This window comes from Suricata suricatta, chromosome 12 (assembly GCF_006229205.1).
Source record: "Suricata suricatta isolate VVHF042 chromosome 12, meerkat_22Aug2017_6uvM2_HiC, whole genome shotgun sequence".
Lineage (NCBI taxonomy): Eukaryota > Metazoa > Chordata > Mammalia > Carnivora > Herpestidae > Suricata > Suricata suricatta.
The window spans coordinates 105,473,636-105,487,276 of NC_043711.1; the positions used below are offsets into that span (position 1 = coordinate 105,473,636).

Sequence of the window (13,641 nt, forward strand, 5' to 3'; positions counted from 1 at the left end):
GCCGGTAAGGCCCGAGTCTCTTCTCGTGCATGCCCCCCCCCCCGCCCCCCATCTCTGCGCTCATCACGTGCTTTGCCCTGAGCTGCCCGGGATTGTGGCCTGTCACGTGTCCTCGCCACGTGTGCGCACCCTGGGCGCTCCTCGCCAGCCCGCTGGGCTCCTGTCTGGCCCATTCTGGTGCTCTGGAGTCCGGAACCGGGGACGCTGCATCTGACAGGGCGCCAGGCACTGCTTGGCAGGATTTTCGTTTCCAGGCTCGATCACCTCGAGCCACATCGCTGGAAGGAGCAGATCCCGGTGGCAAGGTGTTGATGCCCCCGTGGCTGCTCTGTCCACCGAGGCGACTGCCGCTTGGCGCACGTGCTCTCAGCTGCCCCCCGCCCCTGCCAGCCACCCTCTGTGGCTCATTCTCCTGCTCCATCCCCTGTCCTCTGAGCCAGGTGCCCTCTGCAGGGCAGGTGGGCTTCCGTCCCCTCTGGGGACCGTGGGTGCACCTGCCTGCGTCCCAGGCCCGGGGGGACCCGCAGCCGACACGTGCCAGGATTGCGGGGGCTCTGGTGGGAACACCTGGTGGCGGCAGCTGGCTGGGGCGGACTCCGAGGACTCGCTGCCGCTCTGAGCCTCCCCCCTCGAGTGGGGGGGGTGGCAGTGGTCTCCGGGGTCCCCACAGCCGGCGTGCCTCAGCCACCAGGAGCGGGAGGCATCTGTGTGCTGCCGGGCCATCTCCCGCCTTCCCTGTCGGCCAAGCACGCGGCCACCGTGCCGACCCGTGCCCTGGGCGACGTGCTGTGGGGGAGCTCACCTGACCTCTCCCCCTTGGGTAGGCTTCGGAGCTGGGCCACAGTCTGAATGAGAACGTCCTCAAACCCGCCCAGGAGAAGGTAACGGGCCCTGGACGAGGGCGCTCCCCCACCCCTGCCGGCCCTCGTGCAGGCAGCTTCGTGCTGCAGCTCCGACTCTGGTCCCCGGGGCGCGAGTCCTGCCCTCCTGTGGGGACCCGCCTGCCAGCGGGAAGCTCTCGTGGGCCAGGGACCTCAGGAGCGGTGACAGCCTGTCCTCGGGAGGTTGTGGGTGACACAGTGGCCCCCCGGGAGGACGCTGCGTTAAACTAGCCTGGGCTGGGAGTCCCCAGTCCTGGCGCCCTCACATCTGGGGAGAGGGCAGCCCAGGGGGGAGGGGGCCACAGGGCTCTTCAGTTTGCATCGGTTCTTTGTCAGATTGGGCGACCGTGTGGCTCCTGCCGCTCCACTTACGGCGCTGTTCTAACCCACGCAGGTGAAGGAGGGAAAGATTTTTGATGATGTGTCCAGTGGGGTGTCTCAGTTGGCGTCCAAGGTAGGGCAGGCCCCGCTGGGCGCCTCCGGAGGCCAGTTCCACAGTCCAGGGCGCCCGGCACCGAGCGCAGGAAGCGGCTGACACCTGCTGACGCAGGGGGAGGGTCAGAGAGGCGCTGCGGTGCCGGCCGCCCCGGGACTGTGGAGCCCGCTGGACGCGGCTTCTGTTCTGCCCACTAACCTGTTGCTTCTTTTTCTTCTGCCCTTTCGCTGCCGCTGCCCCTTCTCGGGTGAGTGCTGACCTTAACGCTCCGGGGGGCCTGCAGGGGCCTTCGCTGGCTCGCCCTTCCCTGGAGCTGCTGAGCCCCCGAGGCTTCTGTGCCCTCGGGCATCCCTGGCCACCACCCACCCGAGGGGGGACCTGTGGGACCGCAGGGGCCTGAGCCCTGCCATGCTGCTTGTGGTTCTGAGCCTCTCGGGGACTTAGAGGGAAAGGCCGTGTGTGCCATGCGTGCGGACCCCCGCTAAGCCACCTTATCCGTCCCTTCCAGGTCCAGGGGGCTGGCAGCAGGGGCTGGCGGGACGTCACCACCTTTTTCTCTGGGAGAGCGGAGGAGCCTTCAGACAGGTGCACTGCTGCCCCCATCCCCTGTCCTGAGAGCAGGGGCCCCCTTTCCTTGGGTTTCTGCTCGTGAGGTCTCGGTGGGGGACACATCACCCCCAGGGACTCAGGGGTCACAGTGGCCCCCAGAGCCCCAGGGGCAAGAAAGGCCGGCTGGCAGCCCGACCTCCTGCTCTGGCCCCTGAGAGCAGTGCAGCTGCAGCCAGGCCCCCGAGGGATGGGCATGGGCTCAGCCTGGAGAGGGCGCTGAGCCCTGGTGCACGGCCTTGAGTCTGGTGGGTGGGCGCTGTCCCCTCGCCCGCCGTCTGCTCAGGGCCGGTCTGGAGGTTCGAGCGGCGTGACTGCGCGGGGGGCTCGTTGGGGGCGCCCTCTGCCTGCACTGTGTGGAGAGGCCTGAGTGCTTGGTCTCCGTGTTCCCTCAGTCATGGGGACGTCCCCATTGTACCTCTGAGTTCAGGACACTCTCCTTGTGGGGTAGGACTGACCCAGCTGGGCTCTGGCTGCAGGAGGCCCGCTCAAGTCCTTCCAGGTTCCATGCCCTCGGCTCCAAGGCAGCGCTGCCCCGTGCTTGGTGTGGGCGTTGGCCCCGGGCCCTGAGCCGGATCTCGGGGAGGACGCCCGGGAGCACGCTGAGCGAGGGCCAGGGGGCTCCGGCCGCTTCTCAGTCTCCCTCTCTCTTCCCAAGACCCCCCGAGGGCCAGAACTACCAGAACAGCGGTGGGGACAACCCCCAGAACACTGTTGACCAGAGCTTCTGGGAGACCTTCGGGAGTGCCGACCCCGCCAGGGGCCACAGGTCCCCGAGCAGCGACAGCTGGACGTGTGCGGATGCCTCAGCCGAGAAGAGGAGCTCGGACGGCTGGGACGTGTGGGGCTCGGGCTCCGCGTCTAACAACAGGAACAGCGACCACAGCGACCTCGGGGAGGCCTGGGGGGCCGGCGGGGAGGGCAGAGCCAAGGCCAAGGAGGCGGCGCCGGCGGTGCCGCCCGTGGACGAGGGCTGGGACAACCAGGACTGGTAGGCCCCTGCACACGGGCTCCCCGCAGCCGGACGGCCACCACGTCCGCACTTTGCCCCCACGTCCTCACGTCTCCTGCCGTTTGACCTGAGAGACCAGCTGTGGCGTGAAGATGGCACCTCGGCGGGAGCCCGTGGGCGGTGCTGCCCGCTCACGTGGGCGCCGGCCCTCCTGTGGTGGCCGGGCGGCAGGCGAGGAGGGCAGGGTCCCCGCACCCACGGGAGGCAGGCGGTGCCATCGCCCCCATCACCCTCACTAATAAACCCTCCCGAGTGGCCGCACCGCAGCCCGTGCAGTGCCGTGACGCGGGACACACGCGCTGGCGCGTCTCCGTCCAGGCCTCTTCTCAGAGGGGCTTTTGCTGGGGAGCCCGCCCCGGGTCCTCCGCAGGGGAATCCCAGAGGGACGCCCCGGGGCAGGTGCTGCTGTCCGCCCACCTCACCCTCCTGGCCCTGGTCACCTGGCCCTCTGTCCCACGTCATCTCCAGTTCTCTAGGCACAGCCACACACACCGACCCAGGGCCTCTTGTCCGAGCTTGGACTGAGGGCCGCACCTAGGCAGCAGAGAAACAGGGACATGAAGACAAAGGGAGGGAGGCCAGGATGGTCCTGTCTGAGCCGGGCTGCCCCCCAGTGCGTGGGGGGGGGCCTGGACTCCCCGGGGCCGCCCTTCCTGGGCTCCCAGAGGAGCAGCACACAGCCCTGTCCTGGTTTTGTCTTCACCTTTGGAAGCAGGTGTCTGGGCATCCCTGGCGGTCTGCAGGGAGGAGGGGGCTCCCATCGGGCTGGGTCAGCAGCACCCATCCCTGCCACACATGCCATGCCTGTGGCAGGGTCTTGCTTGTCTGTTCTCTCACAGCCTGGCCTGCGGTGTTGTTTGGGTCTCCTTGTCCCCCCGGAGCTGTCGACCACCATGTGGTCCCCCATCTCCATGGTTACAGCCTAGCACTAATGGTGCTCTTCCCCTGTGAGTCCTACGCGTCAACATGTGACCTGAGGCTGTGGCGCCCCCTCTGTCCCCACACCCACCTCCTGACCCTCACGGCTGGCTGCCAACCTTTGGCCAGGTGCTGTGTGTACCTGAGTCCTGTGTGACTCGTGCCTGGCATGCCCACTCTGTACTTTGGACGCTGCCGCCTGTTCATGTCGAGGGACAGGCCCTCCCAGTGGGCACACCCTGTGGCCGCGTGTGTCAGGTGTGTGGTGAGGCAGCCTCCCAGCCCACGGCGCTCCCAGCAGGAGACACCCGTGGGGAGCACCTGTGAGTTCTGGCTGCCGTTCGGGGGGTCTCGGTCACTGGGCCGGCGGCTGTGCCCGGATCAGAGGTCAGAGCCTCAGGGTGATGAGACACCTTGGGGCCTGGGGACAAGTGTCACGGGGCACAGGTGCTCAGGAGGGCCCCGTGGCGGGCTGTCACTCCCGCGGGCCTCCTGTCGGGGTGAGGGCTTGGTTTCTGCACTGGAACCTTCCTCCGTCAGGGAGGGAACTGGCTGGCCTGGCAGCCCCGGAGGCTTCCATGGCCAGTGCTCAGGCAGTTATTCCAGTAATTTCTCATCCGGGGGACTGTGATGAGTGTCTCTCTCTCACACCGAGTGCAGTAGTTAGACCCGCGTTAGATGTCTAGATGGGTTCTGGCAGAGGGTGAGCTCCCCAGGTGCCTCGTGGAGTGCTGGGGTGTGGTGGTCCAAGACCCTCACGGCCACAGGCTGGTGTCCTTGGTGCCCCCAGTGGGGTCCCGAGGACGAGAGCCACGGCCTGGTGCTCTCCTGTGCAGAGTCACAGGCCCGAGGGAACGCAGAGTGATCCGTGTGAGCGCCCCGAAGGCCACTTCCAACGTGTGCTTGCAGACCAGGGGCCGGGCTGGGTGGGCGGGGAGGCAGAGAGGTCAGTGGGTGTCCATCTGGGATCCAGAAATGGCCCAAAGCCCCTTGCGCTCATCTGCGCCTTCATCTCGAAGCCCCCTGACGGGAAATGGGGCCAGAGGGAGGCATAGCCAGAGGATGCCAAGCGGCCTTTCCAGAACTGGAGCTTTCTTCCGTGGCCCATCCTGTCCAGGGCAGAGGGTAGTGGGGCCCAAGTGGGAAGGCAGGTCTGGGTGGGGCCAGGGGGCACAGGGCCCAAGGGGACATGGGGCAGTCTTGGGATCAGTTCTTGGCTGAATCACAGTGGGCCTCACCCACCTGTGCCAGCAGGCAGCCCTCACTGCCCCTCAGGCCAGCCTGGTGAGAGACGGGGCCTGGGGCTGTGAAGCCGCTGTCTGCCAGCACCCGGTTCTGGCCTGTCCTCTCTTGGTGGCCCTGGGCAGCCCTGACACTGCTCACTGGTCCGGGGGGCTTCAGGGGCACCCCAGGTGATGATTTCCTGCCCTGCGCAGGACTCCAGGCCTGGCACATGGGGGAGGGATGGACAGGGTCCAGGCGAGGGCACTGAGGAGCTAGCTGACCGGCTTGCGTGCGTGCAGGGTGGCGCCTCCGTGGGGTGCGTGGGAGTGCAGACACGTGTCCCGAGGGCCCGTGAGCCACAGACAGACACGGTGGGTCCAGGGCACAGTTGTCTGTGGCTGCTGGGCCCCCCTGAAGCATGTGGGGCTTGGCTGGGGTGTGGGTCCCAGAACCGGGTAGGGCCAGCTCCCGGGGGGCTGCAGCCTTCAGCCCTGCAGTGTCCTGTCCAGCCTAGGGTTCTCAAGTGCAAGCAGCCCCCGGGCTGTGTGTGACCCGGGGTCTGAGGCCTGTCCTGGCCACAGGAGCAGACTGCCCGCTGGGCCCACCACACAGGATGGGGGAGGGGCACTCAGCCATTGGGGCAGAGCTGCCTGGCTTTCCTGGCCCAGGCCTGGACTGAGGGACCCCCACCCCCCACAGTGTCCCCAGTTTGAGGCTGGTAGAGTGGCAGGTGTGAGCCGTGGCCGTGTAGCTCCTGCAGAGTCCTCCCTGTGGCCAGCAGTTCGGGGGGTGGGGGGGAGCCCCCATTGGAGTTGGGTAAGGGCCCCCCAGCAGCATCCAGCCCCTGCCCTTCGCCCCCTGAATGCTCCCAGCCTGCAGTGAATATCAGGTCTCAGATCATGGCCTCCCCGCCCAAGAGCCCCATGCTGTGCCCCCCCACAAAGTGCTTCTGTCTCGGGAAGCTGGACCAGAGCGCCCACCAGCCCCTGACCACCAGCTGCTAGTCGGCTCCGCCCACCCATCAGCTACCTGGTGGGGACCATCCCGGGTCAGGTGGGGGTGAGTAAGGGTCCGGTCAGCGTCCCTACCCAACCATTGGGCCTGGGGCTGTCCACTCGGCGGATGCTCAGCTGGTCCTTGGGGACCTGGGAGGGCTGCAGTGAGGCCAGTGGAGCAGCAGAAGTTGCCAGGAAGGGGCCCGTGTGGGCCTGGGCACTGGGACTCCGGAGGAGTAGGGAGGCCGTGGAGGCTGACTCGCCCCTCTTGCCCCACCAGCCTGCCAGAGGCACCCATGCCCATCATCCCTAGCCTGGTGCCCAGGGCCACACGTGGTGGCCTTGTCCCTGAGGTGCCTCCCCCATGAGCACCTCTTTGGGGCAGACCCTGTGGGATGAGGGGTAAAGGCATTTGGCTGGTGCACCCTCCCCCACCTCCATGGGATCCCTGCCCCGTGATATGGTCCTACACACTGGGACTCTGTACCCCGCTCTGGAGCTGCAGCCAGGAAGAGTGGAGAGCCTGGGGAGAGGGGCTGGGGGCGGGCGGGGCCGGGGCGGGCCGAGGTGATGACGTCCAGCCAAGGGGCCTTCATAAGCCCGCAGCCCCTCGTAGCTACAGCGGGACCAGGGTGGATGTGAGCACGCAGGGACTGAGCGATGCCACCAGCACCCAGGAGAAGGTCGGTGACTCGCCAGAGGTCCTGGGGGCTGGGTGGACGAGGAGGACCACCAGCGGTCTGTTGGGTCTGCGATGTGCAGACAATCTTGCGTTTTCAACTAGTCCTGGGGCAGGGAGGGCGGACTGCACACGGCCATGTTCCTGTTCCCAGCCGTGACCTCTGCACCCCAGGAGGGAATCCCCCTGGGTCCAGCCAGGCTTCAGGGGAGCTGGCAGGGGCGGGGGGGCGGGGATCAGGCAGGTCGCAGGGCTTGGAGCGTTGCCCTCTGGCCCTCCGCAGTGCGAGGACACCCACGGGCTGGGCCGCCCCATGACACAGTCCTGGCCACCCATCCCCTGGGTGTGGCTGAACTTTGGGGGGGGCGGTCCTGAGGTTCTGTGCTGTGTGGCCCCTCCGCGCTGTCAACAGAGGCAGCCCCCAGGCCGTGTGCAGCTCACGAATGGGAGGGGTGCCCTCCCCACCTCAAGGACCTGCACTTCCCTGCTGTGAGCTGGTCTGGGGCTGCAGAGGGGCGCCTGCACGATCCGGGGGGTTGTGCTCAGGCTGGGGCCCCAGTCCCCACTCTGACACTGTAGGCTGCCCCTGCCTGGCCTCTGTCCCCTCCCCAGGCCCCTTGGCCCTGCCAGCAGTCTGTCCTAATGACGAGTGAGTGGCCAGGTCAGCAGTCCGGGCCCCAGGCCCGCCTGTGAGAGTGTCCTGGGGATGCGGTGCAGGACCAGAGGCTGTGACTGGGCCAGGCGCATCTGGGGGCGGGCAGGGCGTGGGCGGCTGTGGGGTGCCGTGCTCCCCAGACCCTTGCCTGTGGGGTGGCCACGAGTGGTTGGATGGGTGGTCGGACGGACGGAAGATGGCGCACCGCCTCCTCTCCTGCAGGTGGAGCGCCATGAGCACCGCCGTGTGCCCCCACCTCGGGGTCTGCCGCTGGCTATGGCTGGCTATTGCCATGGGACTCGGCCAGGGACGAGGTAAGAACATGGGGGAGGGGTGTTTCCTGGGAACGTGGCCTCAGTCAGCGCCCCACCCCACCCCACCCAGCACAGGCCCCACGGCCCCTCCTGGGAGCTGTTGTCCCAAGCTGAAAGCGCTCCTGAGGAAAGACGGGCCTCGAGGGCACCTGTGCCCCTCTGCCCAGGGTGCTGCTCTGCTGTCTGCGGGCCCTTTGGCTTTGCCATCTTCCAGCCCAGCTCGGGGATTTTTTTTTTTATCAGTTCTTCATACATTTTGCATCTAATTCTCTTACAGTCATGTTTTATCTTGGGTTATTTGGGACCCTCCTCAGTGAAAACTCCCAGACAGCACAAATCCAGAGTAGGGAGTGAAACCGCCTCTCCCTCCTGTCCCTCGAGGAGAGCACCCCCTTCCCGCTGGCTGTCTGCGCGCTTCTGGCACGTCAGGCACAGGAGGGGGGAGCGGGGGCAGCACGGCCAGCAGGGGAGTCTCCAATCAGATCGCTTCCTGTCGGGCATTTACAGTGTTGCCCTTTGGGAGGAACTTGTCTGGGACCCCCTAAGGGCTGGGTGGACGTCCTTGCCGAGCTCCCTGCACGGGTGCTGGTGTGGGCAGATCTTGGGAGGCCGGCTCTGCACCCGCCAGCGTACCGGCTGTGCCCCCAGTGGAGGCGCCCCCCCCCCCCCGTTGAGTGAGGTCATGGCCTGGTTTACTGCCAAAGCCCTGCTGCGCCCCACTCGTGACCTCTGTCAGGACCCGTCTTGCCCGTCGACACAGTCACGGCGGCGGGCACTCCATGTGGCCACCCCTCAGGGGGGGTCCACTAACCACTCTTCGTCTGTGGTGCATCTCCGTGGTTCTGGTGTTGCACCTTGGCGACTGCCACCGGGTCACGTCCCTGGGTCCCCGTGGCGCTGACAGGACCACCCCAAGGGGGCACCAAGTCACCCGTGAGCCCACAGACACCTGAGCTCGGGATTCATTCAGTGCGATGGATGGCCTCCTGGTCCCTAGGAGGGCGGGGCGGGTAGGGGCCCACATGTCTGGGCTGCCCTCCCTGGGGGATGGCCCTGCTGAGGGGACAGGCCCGCGCTGTCCGCCCTGGGCCCCTCCACGGCCCCTGACCTGCAGACCCCGGAGGCAGCTGGGATGCCTCCTGCAGGGCGTCAGCGGCCCAGCGAGACACAGAGGGTCTTGATGAGCAGGAGTGGGGGGGGTCCCCGCTCACAAGTGGCTTTTTATAGCTGCCTCATGAGGCGCTCCCTGGAGCCCCTGTCTGGGGGCCAGTCCAGCTGCTTCCCGCTCTGAGCCACTGTCATTGTGCCTGCCCTGGGCGCCCCCCAACCCCTGCCCTGCTCCTCACGCCCCTGCTCTTGGTTGGGGCATCCAGAAGAGGCCCATCTCTGTCCCTATTTTCCAAAAATAGCCATCCCTGCCACAGAGCTTCCGGAAGCTTCCCCGGGAGGCCAGGCCACGTCCCAGGGCCAAGTCCTCTTCCCAGGATGGCCGTGGCACCCCTCCCGGGCCGTGTGGACTCTGGCAGGGAAATCAGGCAGCTCCGGGCCCCAGGGCAGCAGCCGCCACATGGGGTCCACGCTGGGGTTGCCAACAGGGCTGTTCCCACAGATCCTGGATGCTGGCCCGGGTCCCGCTTGGCAGAGCCAGCCAAGCCTCCCTCCTCCGCGTTCCCAGGTCGTCCCCCCACAGCCCCAGAGGGGGCCTCAGGCTCTCACGTGGCCCCCAGTGGGGCCCAGGCTCCTGGGGCAGGGACATGAGGGAGCACAGTCTCTCGGGAGCTGTCCTCGGGTCAGTCCTGACCACCTGGCTCTGTCTCCCCAGAGAGTGGCCGCCTGAGGCTGGCTGTGCTGCCCGAGGACCGGCTGCAGATGAAGTGGTGGGAGTCGGAGGGCAGCGGCCTTGGCTACCTGGTGCAGGTGAAGCCCATGGCAGGTAAGGCACCCCCAGGAGGAGGGCCAGCGGCATGGTCTGTGCCCAGCCCTTCGTCCCGCACTCGTGTGCGTCTGTCCTGCTGACCTGGGGGGACGTATGGCAGGAGAAAGGCCTTTAAAGGTCCCACTGCTGTGTCCCTGCATCTGGCACGTGCAGAAGGAGCTCAACCAGTGTCTCCCGAGAAACAAGGAGTCTGTCCTCAAGCTGAGATCCCTTCCAGAATTCTGCAGGCCAGCCTAGTGCACAGTACTAACCCACGTTTGGCAGGAGGGGGGCCAAGACCCTGCAAGGGGACAGCCACAGAGCAACCCTAGTGTGGTGTCAGCTGCTGGTCTTGAAAACTTTTTGAAAACTGAGGTTTGACACCAAACATGAGTGTGTGATTGCAGGAATTGGCACAGGGTGACTGAGCCCCTGCTCCCGCCCCAGAGTGGGAGGGGCCACCCCCAGCCCCGCTCCGGCCCCACCCCTGTCTCCATCCTGTCTCTGCTCCCAAGAATAACCCCCTTTCTGACTTGGGAGTAGTTTTCCAATGTTTTAATTAAGCCAAGTTTCCTCATCCTATTTTTCAAATCTTTTCTATTTTTGTTAATGCTTTTGGTCCACTCACCCTCTTAGTCACCGAGAGCAGCACGTTAGCCCCTGCGTGTGGTAGAAACGTCCCTCCCTGCTCGACTCCGTGGACTTGGTGTGCGCAGGTGCCCGTGAATCTGGAGAGAGTCCATCTCGCCGTGGAGTGCCGCCCACCACCGCTGTCAGGTTTCCCTCTGCGCCGGGGCCGCTGGCCGGCCGGGCGCTGTTGGCACTACGTCACGTACTCAGGCTACTGTCACCTGTCACCACAGATGCACCTTCCAAGCAGCGCATAATTGGTGCTGTTTTTGTCCAACGTGACAATCTTTGCCTTTTTTTATAATGTTTTTTATTTCTTTTTGAGAGACAGAAACAGAACATGAGCAGGGGAGGGGCAGAGAGAGAGGCATAGGATCGGAAACAGGCTCCAGGCTCTGAGCTGTCGGCTCAGAGCCCAATGCGGAGCTTGAACCCATGAATCGTGAGATCATGACCTGAGCTGAAGTTGGATACTTAACCCACTGAGCCGCCCAGGTGCCCCTAATCTTTGCCTTTTAACTGAGACTGTTTTCCACTTACATTTAATGAAATTACTAATGTATTTGGGTTTAAATCTTCATTTTCCTATTTATCTTTTGTTATACTTGTTATAATTTTTTTCTCTCCTTGTCCTCTGCAAAACTGAATTATTGTGGAAAAAATGAAACACATGCAAAAGAAGAGAGTGTAGTATATGAACCTCAGGTTCCTATGACAGCCTCAACCATTACCAATATGTGGCCAATGTTGCGTAATCTCTCTCCAACTCCTTCTATACATTGTGTTATCTTGAAGCAAACCCAAGAAATCATGTAATCATATAATCCTATGAATAGGTTAATAGTTTTCTCTAGAAGAAAGGACTCACAAATAATTCCAGTACTAGTAGGCCTAAATAGTAAGACTGTTTCAGAGCTGCCATTGAATGTTGTTTTGTTGTGTTCTCATCTTCCGTTTGTCTGATAAATACTTTTCATACTTGACTTTTAATTGGGATCCCAACAGAATCCACACATTCGGTGTGGTTCCTGTGTCTCAAGTAATCTTTGCCTTACGACCGTTTGCTCTCTCCCCTTTTCTCTGACGTTTACTCATTGAAGAAAGAAGGCGCCTGTCCTGTGGAGCCCCCGACGCTCTGTTTGCCGACAGCGTCTCCACGGCGGCACGCCGGCCGCCCCTCTCTGCCCACGTCTCCCATGGCCTGGCACTGCTGTCCCAGAAGTTGGCCAGGTTCCGATTTGGTCATATTTTGTCAACAGGAATTCTTATAAGTGATCCTGTGCAGTTTCTACTGTGCCACAAGTGGAGCACACAGTGTCTGGTGTCTCTTTTTGTGAAGTTCAGGTTGCCCAGGAGGTATGAGATTATTGAGCACTTCTCATCATTACTGCATGTCCCCATCATCTTGGGAGCATGGATCCTTCACCCTGGAGGTGACCGCCGGCACATCCCCTACGCGGCCGCTACCCCGCCGTTCCCCACGTAGAGATAAGGCCTCTGATCATCACGACCGCGCCCGTCCCCTTTCTGTGTGTTAATTCTGTGTCTGTGTTAAATCCCAAAACACATTTTAATTACTGTAGTTCTGTTGATTCAACATTAATCTAGACCAGCTCACATATACACTCTTTTTCTTTATTCCTCCCAGAGTCTCCCAATCTGGGACTTATTTTTTCCTGCCTGAAAATACTTCTTGGTGTTTCCTGTAGTAAGACTCTGCCAGATGCAAATTCTCTGGGTTTTTGTTTTGTTGTCTGCCTGAAAAATGTCTTCATTCTTTGTTCTAGAAAGACATGATTGCTGGGTATTGGAAGTGGGTGCTTTCCTTCCGCACTTCGAAGGGTCCTTCTCCGCCTCTGGCTTCTGTCGTTTCCCTCACGCCGCCAGCCCACCTGTCACTGCAGGGCAGCCCCTCTCTCCCTGTCCTCCCGCTGCCCTCTGACCTTCCCTCGGCTCGGTTTTGGGCACATGCAGTCTGATGCCCTTGGTGTGCGTCTCGTCTTGCCTCGCTTCAGATTCACAGGGCTCGTTGGGTCTGGCTCTTCCTGCTGTACGTTTTCGGGAGAGTCTTTAGCTGAGTCTCTTCAAGTATCGCTTGTGCCCTGTTTCTTGTCTCTTCTCCTTGGAGGACACTCCTTACACGTGGGGGCCTGTGTCTGTGCCCTTACTTTCTTTTATATTTTTAATTCTCTTATTTCTCCATTCTTAATGTCGTGTTTTTGTTCTGACCTATGCTCCACTATTTATCTCTTTGTGGGGAAGAAGCTGTTAAGTCATTTTTAGAATTCCTAACTTCAAGATTTTGTTTTTGCATCCTAAAATTTCCATTTGGGAAACATCCGTTTGGTTCTTACATTTGAATTTCTTTTTTACTGTTTCTAGTTTGACACCTAACTTCATAGGCCTATCCCTAAATCTTCAAACTAGTTTGCATAATTATTTAAAAGCCCCACAGCTCCACTGTCCAGAAAATCAGTGGGTCGCTTCCTATTGTCTGTTGTTTCTCTTAACTTTCTATCACTTCCTCTTGTTCCTTGTACACCTGGTTACTTTTCATTGAGTGAAAGCTTACAGAAATCACTTAGGACTTTATGTAACCTTGTCCTCCTTCAGGAAAAAAATTGTGTTTGTTTCTGACAGAGGCAATGGGAACTAGCAGTTTTGGGTAATCTTCGTTAAATTTTAGAGGCTGAGAGTATTTGAAGTATCAGTCCCTTCAAGGGCCTGTCTATTCCCGTTAACCCTTGCTCCTAAGGGTAGATCTTTACAGTTTCAACCCAAAAAATTGGGGAGGGGGCGTGTGCCGAGGGTTCACTTCCTCACGGCCCGGGGCTCCTATCTTGCTGCGGCAGCCCCACGACCCATGCCCTCGTGGCCCCTCCTCCAGGCACCCTGCGTCATCGGCTCAGGCTCTTCCGACAAATCACTACAGGCTAGGCCGCCTACACAACATTCGGTCCTCATGGTTCCGGGGGCTGAGATCAGGGCAAACCAAGCAGAGTTGGGATCTTGGTAAGGACTCTCTTCCTGGTGTACGGAGAGCTGCCTTCTCACTTGGCCTCCCGGGGCCTCTTCACAGGGACACTGGTCCCATCACGGGGCTCAACTTTCATGGCCACTCACCTCCCAGAGGCCTCACCTCCCTGCACGGTCACCTTAGGGGGCAGGATGTCAACGTGTGAATTTGGGGGGGGTGCCGGCACTCAGCCTGCGGCGCAGCCCCACCCAGGTCTGCGGTAAGGCGCCCCGGCGCCTGCGTCCCCTGCTCGGGCTGCTGGACCGGGGCCTCGCCACCTCTCCCCGCCTCGCCAGTTGTCGGCAAGCAGCTCTTTAAAACCCTCCAGCCGGCTCTCCCAGCTCTCGGAGGGAGGCCGTG

General features: G+C 62.2%; 2 protein-coding genes across 9 annotated transcripts in view; both read left to right on the forward strand.

Moving 5' to 3' along the window:
- Positions 1 to 3,201, forward strand: part of ARFGAP1 (ADP ribosylation factor GTPase activating protein 1) — an 8,793-nt gene extending 5,592 nt beyond the window's left edge. The window contains exons 9-12 of one of the 5 annotated variants that reach the window (XM_029919263.1): positions 825 to 881; positions 1,276 to 1,335; positions 1,826 to 1,902; positions 2,582 to 3,201. In XM_029919263.1, coding sequence (XP_029775123.1) covers positions 825 to 881; positions 1,276 to 1,335; positions 1,826 to 1,902; positions 2,582 to 2,918 — 531 coding nt within the window. In that variant the 3' untranslated portion in view covers positions 2,919 to 3,201. The remainder of the gene's footprint in view (positions 1 to 824; positions 882 to 1,275; positions 1,336 to 1,825; positions 1,903 to 2,581) is intronic. The other 4 variants (XM_029919264.1, XM_029919265.1, XM_029919266.1 and 1 more) reach the window with 4 other exon arrangements.
- A 4,422-nt stretch (positions 3,202 to 7,623) lies between these two features.
- COL20A1 (collagen type XX alpha 1 chain) overlaps positions 7,624 to 13,641 on the forward strand; it is a 26,237-nt gene continuing 20,219 nt past the window's right edge. For all 4 annotated transcript variants that reach the window (XM_029918533.1, XM_029918536.1, XM_029918535.1 and 1 more), the window contains exons 1-2: positions 7,624 to 7,720; positions 9,543 to 9,653. In XM_029918533.1, the coding sequence (XP_029774393.1) occupies positions 7,639 to 7,720; positions 9,543 to 9,653 (193 nt within the window). In that variant the 5' untranslated portion in view covers positions 7,624 to 7,638. The remainder of the gene's footprint in view (positions 7,721 to 9,542; positions 9,654 to 13,641) is intronic.